Raw genomic sequence first — 16276 nt, 5'->3', positions numbered from 1 at the left:
AAAAAAAAAAAAAAGATTGAGCAGCTCCAAGCTACAGCACACACTTAGCATGTGCAAGGAAGTTCCATTCCTGCACCCAAGAACACAAACAGTATTTGTATCATCTTTCTTTTTTCTTTTCTTTTTCTTTCGAGACAGGGTTTCACTGTATAGTCCTGGCTGTCCTGGAACTCACTCTGTAGACCAGGCTGGCCTTGAACTCAGAAATCCGCCTGCCTCTACCTCCAGAGTGCTGACATTAAAGGCGTGCGCCACCACTGCCTGGCCACAAACAGTTATTTGTAAACAACTGCATCTAAATACAGTTGGCACTCTAGATGAAGTGCACAAAACTGACCGAAAGACTAAAAACAAACAAATACAAACAAACAAAAAGCCAAAAAAAATCTCTTAAAAAAAAAAGATGGATCTAAGCTGGGCATGATGTATACATCTTTAACGCCAGTACCTGAGAGGCAGAGGCAGGAGGATCTCTACAAGTTCAATGCCAACCTGGTCTACATAGTGAGTTCCAAGACAATTAGGGCTATGTAGAGTTCCTGTCTCAGAAAAACAAAAACAAAAGACTGATCTATATAGAAAACTCGCTTACAAAAATCAAGGTTTTTTAACTAGTAAAATCTTCCTACTAAAATCTTCCAATGGGGGGAACAGGAATCAGAACTAGAAAACTTATATAAATTGAATGATAATACATATTGCCTTAAGAGCTTTAGGGCAAGCAAATACACCAGTATCTATGCTAAGATATTTTTATTATTATTAAATTAATTAACTTTACAATGCAATGTCAGCCCTTCCTCTCTCCTCCCAGTACCCCCTTCACGTAAGTCTTCCTCCCCCACATTTCTCTTAGAAGGGAAAGCTTCACTCTGGGTATTAACCCCCATCTTCCCATCCCCCCTTAATTTTACTTGATCCTCAAACAATGCTATGAAGTTCCATTACTGGCATCCCTATCATATAAATGAAGAAACGGGATTAGAGGTTATATAATTTACGTAGTCATAAAGCTAGTATGGTACAAAGGTGAAATTTAAACACCAGTAATACTACTACTTCAGTACATAATCTTTAAAAATATTTCAGATTGGGGCTGGCGAGATGGCTCAGTGGATAAGAGCACTGACTGCTCTTCCAAAGGTCCTGAGTTCTGCTGGAGTGTCTGAAGACAGCTACAGTAAATTACATTGGAGGGAGCAGGGCTGGAGCAAGCAGGGCCGGCAGAGGTCCTGAGTTCAATTCCTAGCAGCCAAACACATGATGGCTCACAGCTATCTGTACAGCTACAGTGTACTCATACACATAAAATAAATAAATCTTTAAAAATATTTTAGATTGACAATTAATGATTTTATGTATGTGGCATACAAAATGGAATTATAATTTACTTGGTCCCATAGGCTACTCTAAATTGTACAATGGTTTCTCCCAGAATTGACACCAAGCTTAATTTGTTCATTTTATTGAAGACTGATACTGTAAGACATATGAAAAAAAACAACCAGAAAATAATATTGATTTCAGCACCTATTTTGCTACTGAAAACCTGTATTTACTTTTCTTAAAACATTCACTTTATGGTTACTTGACAATTCTATCACATTTCCTTACTTAGCACTCAAGAGTTTAGAAGACATAGCAATGTGGCTTTAACTAGTATCTTTAATTTCTTACCTGATTCTGTTGGAGGGGGGGCTGAGACTGTCCATCAGGGGCTTGGCCCTGGTTGTCATTCCCTCCAACTGGAGAGCCACGAGTCGTGGCTGTCATACTCGACACAGGGCAGATCTTTGCAATTTTGTCTGCTTATGTAGTTGTCTTAAGAAAAGAAATTATAGTCCACTTAAAGAAGATGAAGCATTTGTCAGTCTTAAAAGGTACCAATTCAAGAATAAAACATCTTGCAGAGACCATTGCATAACCTATAAGTAAAAGAGAAAAGAGAATATTTTATTTTAGATATAACAAGCATGAACTAAAAAACTATTCAAGTTTAGTATCACTAGTGAATCAAGTCAAGGAAGCATGACTATATAAATGACAGGTAAAAAGTGAAAAACTAAAGCGTCATTACTATATTCAACTTAAACTAATAATGGTACTACAGCCATTATACCACAAAACCCATACTGTTTAGCTGTATCAAGTAATTTCAATTTTCTTCTGGAACTAACTTCAAATGCAAGTCTATCAAGAAGTTAGCTGCTACTTGGTTAAATCATAGAATGGGGCAAACTGACCTTAACTGGCCAATGCCTTAAGTATATTGCAAAAGCATGTATACTCGGAACATAAAGCATAAACTGACTTGTAAAGTTTAAGACACACTATTCATCTAGCAAAGACAGCAACAAGCTCTAACAACACACACAAATACACACACAAATACACACACACACACACACACACACACCCCTAAAAAAGAAAACAAACAAGCAAACCTATCAATACCTAGACCTTGAATTTCAGATTCCTCTAACTGTAAGAAATATACACTCTTATTATTTACATCCCATCCTTATTCCCAAACCAAAGACTTCAAACCCCATCACAACTTTTGGAGGGAATTTTTCTTTGTAAAGAATAAACTGTGTAACCTACTACTCCAATACAACTGAATTTATCAAATAACTGTAGCTTTCTACTTTTGATAAGGTTTTCATCACAAGCACTTCTGGAACCCTCTCAAGCAACAGATCTCAATCACTTAATAGCAAGCATTCTTTGCAACCTAACAAAAGTGCACAGAATACAACCAAAACTTTAATTCCAATTATTATACCACTGAGTTTCCTTTTGGTCTTCAGCCTAAAAGCACCTCTGGTCTTTTTCAAGAGTGTTGATGTCCAGATTCCTCATTAGGTACAATCAGGCCTATACAAGTGCACTTTAACAACAAACAAGCCAACCTCCTATGATTGAGTTTAATGTGCCATCTGTATTTGGGTCTAATTTTCACCACTCTCACATAGCCCAGAACAGCCCACATACTCTGAAATTGAAATATCACCTAAGCCAGTCAAGGTTCTTACTCACTGTCTCCTTGAGAGACTGCTACAAGCATTTTGCAAAATTTCTACTCATAACCTTGGCTTAAGCCAGTTAAGATCAGCATGGCATGTAAAACATATTCGGAACTCTTATACTTTAGCACTATAGTAATAAAGTACAACAGACTTTCAAGTACTTTATACAACTCATTTGTTTCTCCCAGTCTGTGCACTACAGAAAGTATTATTTTCCTCATTTCAGAGTCAACAAAAAAGCTGCAGTTTAGTCAAACCCATTCATAGCCATACCTAACTCATGTCTACCTCTACATTATTATCTTCTTAAAGTAAAAAAGAAACGTGTACCTCATCAGTAGGTTAATGAGGAAAATGTAAACAGAAAGCTTAATTCCAATTAAAATAAAATATACTCTAGGCAGTATTCACAAATATCAGGAGAATTGACAGATTTATCCATGAAAATTAAGTTAAGTGCTCCAGTAAACATTAAAGGGATGTTTTCAGTTAAAGAAGAAAAGGTTCTGGAAATGATGACTGCTTATAGGTCTTTGAGAGAAAACTATTTTCTCAATATTCCATGTGTATGACTGTTTTGCTGCATGTACATCTGTTCATTACAGGCAAGCAATGAACTCAGAGGCCAGAAGAGAGAGAGAGAGATCCTTATGAAATGGAATTAGCCATTACCATGAGTTTGAAACCAAATCCAGGCTTTTTTGATTTCCTGAAACTGGAGTTATAGGTAGCTGGGATCTGTCATTTGAGTCTTGAGTCTTGGTCCTCTGCAAGAGCAGTAAACCGCCAAGACATCTTTCTAGCCCATACACAGACACAGGCATAGTTATGTGCGCATTCACACACACGCACATACACACATACACATCCCTCCCTTTCACTTGTACATATTCAAAACTTTTCACCAATAGACAAACCAAAACTATTGGACAAAAGTGATGAGAAAAATTATCCCAGACAAAAATACCATAATTACTAAGGGACAAAACTACACAAACCTATCAAAAAATTTGGATTTAGAGACCTTTCATGAAATTGGACTTTTCATAATTTCCTCACATTAAGTATTTTTCTAAAACATAACTAGTTAGATTAATAAGAAATGTGGCTTTTTAAAATTATAAACTGGATAGCTATGTGTGTAAAATACTTGCCACACAAGCATGAAGATCTGAGTTCAATACTTAGCACCCCCAAAAAGGACAAGGCAAAGCAGCACATGCTTGTGATCTCGGCATTGGGAGGGTAGAGACAGGAGGATCTCTGGAGTTTGCTGACCAGCTAACTACTCTAGCTGAATCTGGGAACTCCAAGTTCAGTGAGTGCAGGTGCCTGCTACCAAGCCTGGCGACCTAAGTTGGATCCCTGGGATCCACATGGTGGAAGGATCCATTTTCTGTAAGATTCTCTTACCTTCCATATGCATGCACTCGCACATGCAATAAGAAATCTAAAAGGAATGGAGACACAACACCATTTAAGAGCACTGGCTGCTCTTGTAGAGGATTCAGGTTAGATAGATTCCTAGCAGCCACACGGCAGCTCATAATCTATAACTCCCAAATTAAGATGTCCCTCTCTGGCCTTCTCAAGCACCAGGCATGCATGTGGTATACAGACAAAACATGCAAACACCCAGACACATAATTTTTAAAAATAAAAGTATTATTAAAATAATTAAAAATTTTAGTTATTGACCTCCAGAATTCACATATAAAAATTTATAGAAATTATTATTGCATGAGATGAAAGGTCATGCTACAAAGTTTGAAAGACAGTACATTTATTTTTTAAAAATGTCTTAGATTTATGTATTTAATGTATATTGAGTGTTCTATCTGCATGTACACCTCATGCCAGAAGAGGGCATCAGATCACACTATAGATGGTTGTGAGCTGCCATGTGGTTGCTGGGGATTTAACTCAAGACCTCTAGATGAGCAGACAGTGCTCTTAACCCCTAAGCCATCTCTCCAGCCCAAGACAGTACATTTATAATTTAACAGTTTAGTCCATAGCCAAGAATGAAAATATCTCTAAGCAATTTTATTTAAAAAAAAAAAAGTTCTCTGGTGGTGGTAGCATATCCCAGAACTCAGGAAGCAGAGGCAGGCAGATCTCTTGAGCTCGAGACTAGCCTTGACTACAGAGTTAAGTTACAGGGCAGTCAGGGCTGCACAGAGAAGCCCTGTCTCAAAAAATAAACAACAACAAAAAAGTAAAGTTACAGTTTAATTTTCTTGGGTGGAGGTGTGGTATGCTAAGGTATACAGGCAAAGCTCAGGGGACAATTTGCTAAGACTCAGGTCTCATCTTCTACCGTGTAGGTCCAAGATATCAAACTTGGGTTGTCAGGTTTGATGGCAGGTACCTTTCTTTATCTGCTGAGTCATCTCACCGGGCCACTAAGCAATTTTTAAGTTTAATCTTTCTTTAAGAATAAAATATTTCATTGTCCTAGCCCCTAATACTCCCATAATTATCAGTATATAAAGCCATCATTCTGAATTCTTATTGGTTCCCAACATTAAGAACAAGGTTGCAAGTGTAATGCCAGTTCTAGAGACCTTCACAACCAATCAATTTGGAAACTGAAAATGAAGATGTTTGATTACTGTTATATTCCCATACCAACTAAATGTTCATATTCTATTCTCAATATTATTTAAAGCTCTCTTCATATATTTTGTAACTAACTTACTATATATCTAAGACTAGTTCCTAAGGATAACTTCCTAGAAGTCACTGCAACAGACCCTGTACTTGAAATTCCTTATGGCAACTGAAATGTATTCACTTAGAAATACTTGATAATTAACTGAATACTCTTATTCAGACCTCCTCCATAGTAAACTTTGTCAAGTTCTGTATACACAATTATGGTACTGGAAGCTTCAGTAAATGTTAGCATCCTTTCTAGGCATTTTCAAAACCAACTTTTCAGTGGTTGTCAATCTGAAGAATTTTAAATTAAAAATAACTTTAAGAATGGTGACATCAGAAGCTCTGTGGGCAGTTTCCTCAGTAAAACCACCACCACCAGCAAGTAAAAAAAATTAAGTCTCTAGAAATTGTCATATATAACAATGAAACTTTTGATCACAACAAATCTACCATATCAGTAAGGACAGAACCCTGGCATTTAAATCACTATGGTTTCATTCCAGAGGAGCACACCAAAGAACATTGGGCTCTTCCCTTCAAGTTATTGCTGTCTTCATGGGAGAAGAAAGCAGCTAGATTTCTCATCACATCCAGCCAAGAAAACTGCAGAAAGAGTGTCTGGGTTCTTTTGTTCCATCTATGCCCTACTTATGGGGCAAAGTTCTACTTCAAGGGCAGCAAGCCAAGAATACTGCAGTCCTAATAGCTCTTAACCCATCTTATCCATAGGTTCAAGATCCCAAGGCAGGAGATAGGCTTAAAGTCACAAGGTAGATGCTGCTTCCACACAGCTGTCTGCTAAGGAAGTAGGGGCTTTAACTGTAAGAAAACCCAGCTACAGTCTGATTCTTCAGTTCTGAAGAGGTATAAAGGTTCCACCAAGGGGAAAGAAAATAAAAACAAAAATCTAAGTTCTTTTATAGTAAACTGGCTTTATTTCAGTAAGATTCTGGTAGCTCCATAAAAGCCAAGAAAAAAAACAGTAAGCAGTTTAACTAGAACTAGAGAACCAGAGAAATAGAGCTCCAAACAACCATCCTGGGTCAAAAACAAAGCCCCAAGAACCAGCACAAAGGACCATCCCTGGAAAATAAGAACTTAATTGGATCAGGGACAAGACTGGGGAATTTTATAACCAAAAGCACTACATAAAACAAAAGAGCAATCAGTAGGTAATTAGTAAAAGCTAATATTTGGGTGGAAGAGTGGGCAGGCAGACAAGACACATACAGTGCTTGTTGGAACACTCAACAAACAGACTAAAGATTCCAAAAATGACAGGAAAGATTTATTAAAATTGTTCAGCTAGTTATTACATAAATAAACCAAACAAAAAACAAAGCCCTAGATGTGGTGAGGCAAGTAAAAACTCATTACCCAATGTACTACATTGTACGAAGGGTCCACTTTTACATTAGAAATTAAAATACATGAAAACAAACAGGAATGTGTGGTCCACCTACAAGGGGAAAAAAAACTTCAAAGAATACAGACGCCCAACTTAGCAAGGCTTCAAAACAGCTCTTGTATGTAACCTCAAAAAATTAAAGGAAGCCATGATACTAGGAAAGGTAAATGTAATTATATCCTTTAAAGGTGGACCATCAATAAAGATACAAAACAAACATTGAAAAACAAAACCTAAGAGCCAAGTCAAAGGTCTGGACTTGAAAAGTATAAGTAAAATTAAAAATTCACTACAATCAGCAAATTTTCAGATTGTTAGATAGCAATCTGAAAAGCACTAAGGGCAATCCCCCCAAGAACAGATCAGAGCAATAATGTGTCACACATCAATATAGGGCAATGAAAAAGAAAAGATATGTGATGAAATTATGGTCAAAACCTCACACCAAATTTAATGAAAAAAAAAAAGCAAACAACAAAGAGTTTCAATAAATTCCAAGTGGAATGTATGTAAAGAACTACACCAAGAAAGTACTATAATCAAACTGACACCTTGAAACAGAAAATTTTGGTGTGGAAATATTATTTCGTCTACTCTTCACTGATTTAAAGCATAAAGGGCAAGTTTCAACAGTCTAGGATTTGGCAATGAATTTTCCTAATGGCATGAGCAACAAAAGGAACAGACAAACCAGATTTAACTAAAATTACAAACTCTGAAGGCTTGGGTTGTAGTACAATGGGAGAATCTAAGCACTATATGTGAATGGGCACTAAGCTCAATCTCTAGCACCAAAAATAAAAATTAAAGGGCCAGCCAAATGCCCTAGCTTTAATGAAGATGGGGGAGTGGTGGTAATAAGGATGGGGAAAAAATTAGAACCCCTGTGTGTTGCTTTTAAAGAAAGGTAATTTTACCAAAATTGGTGGCACATACCTTTAATCCCAGCACTCTGGAGGCAGAGGCAAGCAGATCCCTCAGCTTGAGGCTAGCCTACTCTACAAAGCTCCAGGCTAGCAACGGCTAGCTTATGTAGTAATTACTGTTTCAAAAAAGATTTTTATAAGCTGTGACATGCATGAAAATGAGTGTATTACTTTATGAAATAAAATATTAAATAAGCCAGTTAGAAAAGGATACAAAAATACCATATGATTCCATTTATGAGGTACCTAACTGTCAAATTCATAAAGCATAATTATGGTTGTTGCCAACCTTCCTCAATCATACTATTTTGTAGCCATAAGTTTACTGTCCCACATTCTTCTTGGCTTTGTCTAGCCACACACTCTGCTTTAAGAATTTTTTCTTGCAGTTTTACCTAACTTTTACATGTACTTTGACCTTGTATCCTAATTCAGTAACTTCAACCCTTCCAAGTACCCCTTCCTTTCTATTATGTTATCTTTACTGGGTCTTATACTTTGTCAGGATTTGAGGACCTTTTCAAATGTGCTGTTTACGTGTTCGATTTTTTTGCTGTTTTGGTTTTTCAAGACAAAAAGAATTTTTTCTCTGTAGTCCTAGCTGTCCTGGAATTGGCTTTTGCAGATTAGGCTGGCATCAAATTCATAAATCCACCCACCTCTGCCTCTCAAGTACTAGGACTAAAGGCATATATCAGTACATCTATTAGAATTTTTAACTGTTATTAATTACAGAGTAAGATAAGATAGCTTTCGGGTAACCAAACTGCTCTTAATTTCACTGTTCCTCATGAATCCCATTATTTTTCCAAGGCTGATTTTGCAGAACATAGGGATTTTTTTTCTTCTTCCAGCAATGCATAGTGCAACATAACAGAACCACAAATTCAATTTCCAACTATCATCTTGTTCTCTCCAGGTGACTAACACCTCCAGAGATTATTAGAAAACTTTAATGAAAGGATATACCAGGAACATGCAGAAGGAACTCAGTAAATACATCTTTTCAAAATGCTGATTAGATTATTACTTACTCTTGGCAATTCTTATTTTTGAACCTTCAAGGTCTCTTAAGAATTATGATCTCTAGACTGGACAGCAGGAGATGGTGGGGATCTCCAAATTATATACATTATCAAGATTTTCTGATTTTGATATATATTGCCACAATTACTACGGATGATTTGTGAAATACACAATTTCAACATCTTTATATATATAACACAGCTGTTAATATTATGTTACATTAGCCCAAAACTCTAGTATAATTGATAGTTACATTGTCCTTTGTGAAAACTGAATTTCAAGTAAAAAAAAAATGTTACCCTCTACAATATAATTCATAGTGTCATAATATTCCTATCAGAGTTTTTCCTGGCTCTAAAAAAAATTTAATAGCAGGGAAATTAAAGAATCCAGTAACGAGATGACATCAAAATTATGCAGTTCTAAACAACATACTAATTATCTGTTGAATGAAAGAAAATACAAACAAACCACCCTCTGAGGTACAAATGTATCTTTCCCATTTAATAGAGAAATGACTTAGTGATAAGTATCCAATTGTGGTTCTAATACACTTGATTACACCTGCTAGGTTTCTAAATGCTAACCTGGCTCAAGTTGGCCAATTCTGGTTCTACATTTAGAGAATCTTTTAATTACTTCCTATTATAAATATTGCCTAGGGAATCTGGGCATGGTAACACACCCCTTCAATTAAAGCACTCAGGAGGCAGAGGTAGATTGTTGAGTTCGAGGCCAGCTGGGTCTACAGAATATGTTCTAGAACAGCCAGTGCTACATAGAGAAACCTTTGCCGGGGGGGGGGGGGGAGGGGCAAAATTAAAAAAACAAATGTTACTTAAATATATACAGAAACAAAATTAAAAATTAACTTATTTGTAGTTATATAAAACCAAACAAAACATGTATTGTAACTAAGTCCAAACAAACCTATTAATACAACAGATTTGGAAGTAGTTGTGACTGCTAGGTTTGAATTCCTGAGCCTAGCATGGGTATACCAAAACCATCATATGCTATGTGGAAGACAGCTTTCTTACTTCTATTTCAATTACTACATCACTCTGTACACGTTATGCTATGATATCATTTGCTCCTGGCACTAACATACCATTCATGCATGAAATTTGCCTGCTACTCTTATTATCCCAGAAATCGACAGATGAGAAGACTTAATTTTTTAAAAGGTAAACTTTTGTTTCATGAAAAACACACAAATATATAGAAAGCCACAACTTTATAGGGATTCAGGGAGGGATGGTGCAAAGATATTTTACGATTTGGAAATAACCAAATGAAATAGCCAAAATGAAGGTGAGTCTACATCTATTCTCCCCCTAGACATGTTAACATTGCAACACTCCTTGCTGCCATACAAAGTTTTTTCCTACCATCAAAATGTTATTTCACTTTGTTACTGGTTTATTAATTACAGTTCTGCTTCCTGAAACCTAACACAAAGTTAAATTCACCACTATCTACCTTGACAGCATTCTCAAAAAACCAACAAAACAAAACAAAAACTGATTGTATATACAGTTCAGGGTCTATTTACAACAGAAAGATATACTTTTACCTAAAATTTATTAAATCGTTGTAAAGGGTACAACAAGAGCACAATAAACTTCGGTCCCCAAAACATTATCAGCCAACATTCATAAGAAATGTTGGTTTAAACCATCAAGACATAAATCATGTATCAAGCAATAAACCCTTCTGTAACATCTATTACCTACCCTACTCTCAAAATGACTGCTTAAGATGAACTCAAAGTTACTAGCTAACAGACTTTGATTGTTTTTCCAGACAGGGTATCTCTGTGTAGCCTTAGCTATCCTGGAACTGAAGAGATCCACCTACCTCTGCCTCTGGAGTGTTAGATTAAAGGTGCCTTACCACGTCAGGCTGTCAAAACACTTTAAAAATGACTAATCGAACAGAATGACTTCAGAACAACAAAGACTTTGTTCAATAAACATTTTAATCAAGGCAGACTGATCATTAATAACTATCTTTATGTATATCTTTCTGCCTGCACCCAGACTGGTTAAGTAACATGTAGAAGAGTAAAGGACGTGACAAAGGAAACTAAACAATTTCAAATTGTTTCTCATTAATGATATCTCATTGTATTATTCAAAAGTCATAATACAAATCACTTTATCTGAACTGTACAATTGAATGGGTCTTTCTATATTTAGAGTTGCACAATTACAATTCCAGAATATTTTTATCACCCACAAGAGAAAAACCATACCAAAGCTAAGGGAGTAGCTGAGTAGCAAATAGTATGCAAGAAGCCCTGGGCTCCATTTCCAACACCAGAAATAAAGAAACCATACTCCATTATTAAGCAGCCACCCTCCCCCATTCTCTACATCCTCCCTTAATCTACTTTCTGCCTTCTGCAATTGGTTTCTTTCATTTCATAATGCTTTCAAAGTTCATTAAAGTTGACAGATGTATCAGTACTTTGCTTTTTAATTGCTAATATTCCATTGTATAGTATATATTTTATGAATATATTCACCATATGAGTACATTTGGATTGGTTTTTGTTTTGTTTTTCAAGACAGGATTTCTCTGTGCAGTCCCAGCTGTCCTGAAACTCAGAGATCCACTTGCCTCCCAAGTGCTGGGATTAAAAGTGTGTACCACCATGCCAGGCTCTGTACCAACATTTGTATTAGTAAAAACAAACAAACAAAAAAATCACTGAAATCTGAGAGTCCACCAACAGAAGAATGGATAAATTAAATGATACATTGATATATGTGCATATAACTATCATAGAAAAGTCAAAATATGTTTTGGAGTAATAAGGGAATCTTCTAGACTACTACTAAAAATGTTTTGTATAATAACCTGATTGGTAAGTTATTGGTTAAAAAGTAAAATTTTATAGTAGATTAGATGCCATTCTAAAGATCTAAACTTTCTTGTCTACAGCAGTCTAGTAAGTTATTGATTCTCCAAGCATGGTCTTGGGGTTTCCTGGCATCTATGAAATCCTCTATTTCCTAGAGATCACAAGTTTTTTCTTAGATATTACTTTTCACAAAATATTATACCCAGCTGTCTTTCAGAGATGCAAAAATTATAAACCACCAGTGTTCTTGAGAATTCTTATTTTGGGAAAGTCTTTTTTCATAAAAACATTTACAGTGATAGGGAATGAGTTATTCTTAATAATTTCTATTATTTATATGCACGCACTCATAGATACCTATGGAGGCCAGAGGGTGACTGATCTGCTAGAACATGAGTTATACCTGGTTGTGAGACACCCAATACAAATCTTTGAACATTGTTAGGCTAAGAAATATAAGCCTTCTAGTACTTGAGAATTAGAGGCAGTTGGATCTCTGTCAGTTCAAGGCCAGCCTAAACCACAGAGAGAGTTCAGGACAGCCAGAGCTACACAGAGAAACAAACAAAAAGCAAACAACAACAAAGTGAAAAAAAAAGAAATACAATAAAAACCAATAAGCTTATTTGGTTAGTTCCCTTTAAAAAATAAAGTGGGGTATCACTATTTTCTCTGTAATCATGTTGGACAAAAATCACTGCTACTGCATTTACCTATGCACATTCATCTTCTACTTCTACTCAGAAAAAATAATTTCCCCTTAAATATTATTTTTTTCCTAGCAGGTTACCAATCTTAAGCTGCATTAATGTTCCTTTTTGTTTGTTTTGTTTTGTTTTTCGAGACAGGTTTCTCTGTGTAGCCCTGGCTGTCCTGGAACTCACTCTGTAGACCAGGCTAGCCTCAAACTCAGAAATCCACCTGTCTCTGCCTCCCAAGTGCTGGGATTAAAGGCATGCATCACCACTGTCTGGCTGCATTAATGTTCTTGAAGCTTAAGCAAACTTCAGATGAAAGAAAAAACTTCATTTTGGGCTAAGGACATAGCTCAGTAATAGGAAGCTTACCTAGAATGTATGAACTATTTTAATCCTTGGCACCACAGAACATCAATGATTATTCAATTAAGGGTTATGTTGTTCTATCAAAAAATTGCACCTCTACACTACCAAATCTATGATCCCTAAATTCACACTGCAAGCTACTAGCCAACTATAATTAGCCAGTAAGATTCTGGATTTTGTAAAGCTCTCCAGATTCCGTGTAGGTATAGAAACAGGGTAAAGGAAATATTCAAGTTGTATAATCCCTCTGCTCTCCAAGCACTTTGTCAATCCAACTTCTGTTGTACCCTTTCCGTTTTCTTTTGCTTGAAAAGCTACTCCAAACTCCACTTCTCCTTCTACCATTCCACTGACTAACCCCAATTCTCACTAAAAACAAAAAGGGCTCTTTGATGCCCTCTTCAAGCAGGTGGATGTATATGCAGCACAGCACTCATACATTAAATAAATTTTTTTAAAAAATGAATAAACCCTACAAAAATAAGAAGTAATAAAATTACAGCTACCTTAAACAATTATTTACCTATTTTTACAGATTCAATTATTTCTAAAGTAGCAAGATAACAGCTAAACAAAACATGGAGAGCCTATAGTTAATGCTTTCTGGTGCCAGGTCCTGGACCTCTTACATGTAGAGGACAAAGATGATAAATATATTTAGATATTTCCCCCTTTAATGTGAAGGTTCACATTGCAAGAGTAGTCCTTCTATAACCCAGATTCTGCTCTATGACCTTTCAACATGTCACAGCAGTCAGCAGCTCCTAATGGGAGGGAATTGGAGCTATGAAAAGTTAAGAGAGGTGTTTTGCCCTAGAATCTATACAGAGACAAAGACAGAACCCAGTGCGATCCCATTCTTTTATTTCATTGTCAAAATCTTTATTACTTACAAGAACTATTATAATCCTATCTCAATTCCCTGCTACATTTCTACTTCAGTATATCCACCATGCTATGCTCAGAATCTTTGTGTTTGTGTATGCAGATTAATGCATACATGGGCCAGAGGACAATTTTGGGTGTATTTCATTAGATATTACCCACCTTATTTTTTGAGACAGGGTCTCTCATCTGCCTGGAACTATTCAAATAGGAAGGGATCGACTGGCCAGTGAGCCCTAATGATCCATCTATCTCTTATTTCCTCATTGCTAAAATTAATAGGTGCATGCTGTACTTGGCTTTATGTGAGTTCTGGGGATTTAACTCAGGTCTTCATGCTTTAATGATTGTTCTATCTCCCCACCCCCGTCAGAATTATCTTTAAAAAGAAAACCCAGAAACCCTGGCTTTCACTTAATGGCCCTTCACTTATTGTAAAACCCAAACTTAAATGCCCTAACATATTATCTTGTAACCTAGCCTTAAACTAAGTCTCATCTCCCATAACTCCTCCTGACTCAATCTCTCCAGTGTTCCTTCTATGCTATACTAGTTTTTCCTCTAAAATTACTCTTTCATTCTGCCATTGTACTGTTTCAAGTAATGATCTCAATTTTGCAATTGGTGCACACTTTTCCAATTCCTGAAGCCATTATTAGTCATCACAATAGGGAGAAGGGTCCTACTGAAATTTTATAGGTAGAAATCAGAGATGATTAGTAAGTATACAACATGCCTCAATGAAGTGTCTGGTCAAATAGTATTTTGGTCAGTACCATCAAGGTTAAGAAACACCACGTGAAGGTCCCTACTCTAATCCGAGCAGCATCAAAATGACATATTTGAAGATTTGTAAGCCTCATTTAAAAAAATCCAAACTGAGCAATCTCTCCTACCATTTTTCACACTTTCTGTGGTTTTCTGGTGCTGAGAATTGATCTCAAGAGCTTCATGCTTAGTAAATACCCAGCACATTATCACTTAGCTACACTCCCAGCTCCTTGCACCAGATACAGCTCTTATGTAACTGTCTGCCCCATCATCCTAGAAGTCTTTAAGGTAGACATTAATAACCACCCTTTTATCTCCCTACACCTATAATGGTGTTAAATGAATGAATTTAAGTCAATCAGCACTACAAGACAGTAATCAGAGTTTAAGTTTGATTTATGTTTACAATTTCACCAAGATCAAATACTTGCTCACCACTTAGTAGTTACAACTATAATCTTGGGATTGTTGAAGGTATGGTAGGTGGAAAGGAAGACATTCCTATTAACCTGTTACAATACCTAATACACAGAGGAAGGAGTGGAGATAGGGATTATGGAAGGCTGGAGTACTTATTATACTAACTACTGACCAATTAGCTTGGAGAATGAGAAAGAACCTTGCAAAAGCAGACTGTCAAAATGACTTTGTTTCTCATGGAACTGGCACAGTAAGCATTTTGAGAAGTATTTGGGGAGAGCAGGAAGAAATAAGGGTATTAAAACAACCCCTAGTTTATGACTAATTAACTTCAATGCATAGTAGGAAAGGGAAACTCTCACAAAAAATAAATTCATGGGAAGATTCTTTGGTCTTCATTCAGCTACACACCACAACCACTTTCCCCAATCAGACGTGGTGGTTCCTGATTGTAGTCCTAGTACTCCTGAAGCTGAAGTAAGATCAAAGGTCACAGGGAGCTGGAGGCCGCAAGAGATTACATGCAAGTTACTGGCTTTAAGGGGGAAAAAAACCCAGACAGGAATGGTGGTGCAGGCCTGTATTCTCTACCAGCACTTGGGAAGCTGAGGCAGGAATATCAGGAGTTTGAGACCAGAAACATGAAAGCCTGTCTCAAAAAGTCAACAACAAAAAGAAAACAAATAAAAAAAAATATCAAGTGTACTATTTCCTTATCCTCTTTCAAAGAATTTGAATCTCCCAAAGCTAAATAACAGTGTTTCTCCACTCTCAGAACGGAGGAATTTATAAAATCCCTGATTACCTTCAACTGTTAAATAGAAGCTATGGCCTGGGAATATAGCTCAGTTGGTGTAGTACCTGTCTGGTATTAGTACAGCCCTGGTTTTAATACCCAACACTGCATAAACCCTGCATGGCAATACACTCTGGCAATTCCAGCATTCAGGAAGCAGGAAGGAGGTTTAAGGTGGCATTTACCTACACAGTGAGTTACAGCATAGCCTAGCATACATAAAACTATGTCTCAAAAACCAAATTACTACTGCAAAAAAAGTAGAAACTGTCTTTAAAAAAGTGTGTATGCCGGGCAGTGGTGGCGCACACGTTTAATCCTAGCACTTGAGAAGCAGAGGCAAGTGGATCTCTGAGTTCCAGGCCAGCCTGGTCTACAGAGTGAGTTCCAGGACAGCCAGGGCTATGCAGAGAAACCC

The 16276-nt window shown here is 36.6% G+C and overlaps 1 protein-coding gene across 9 annotated transcripts in view; it reads right to left on the bottom strand.

Moving 5' to 3' along the window:
- Positions 1–16276, bottom strand: part of Usp9x (ubiquitin specific peptidase 9 X-linked) — a 138204-nt gene that overhangs the window by 85009 nt on the left and 36919 nt on the right. For all 9 annotated transcript variants that reach the window (XM_031341951.1, XM_031342135.1, XM_031342079.1 and 6 more), the window contains one exon: positions 1678–1925. In XM_031341951.1, the coding sequence (XP_031197811.1) occupies positions 1678–1773 (96 nt within the window). In that variant the 5' untranslated portion in view covers positions 1774–1925. The remainder of the gene's footprint in view (positions 1–1677; positions 1926–16276) is intronic.

This window comes from Mastomys coucha, chromosome X, assembly GCF_008632895.1.
Source record: "Mastomys coucha isolate ucsf_1 chromosome X, UCSF_Mcou_1, whole genome shotgun sequence".
Lineage (NCBI taxonomy): Eukaryota > Metazoa > Chordata > Mammalia > Rodentia > Muridae > Mastomys > Mastomys coucha.
This window is presented reverse-complemented; position numbering and strand designations above follow the sequence as displayed.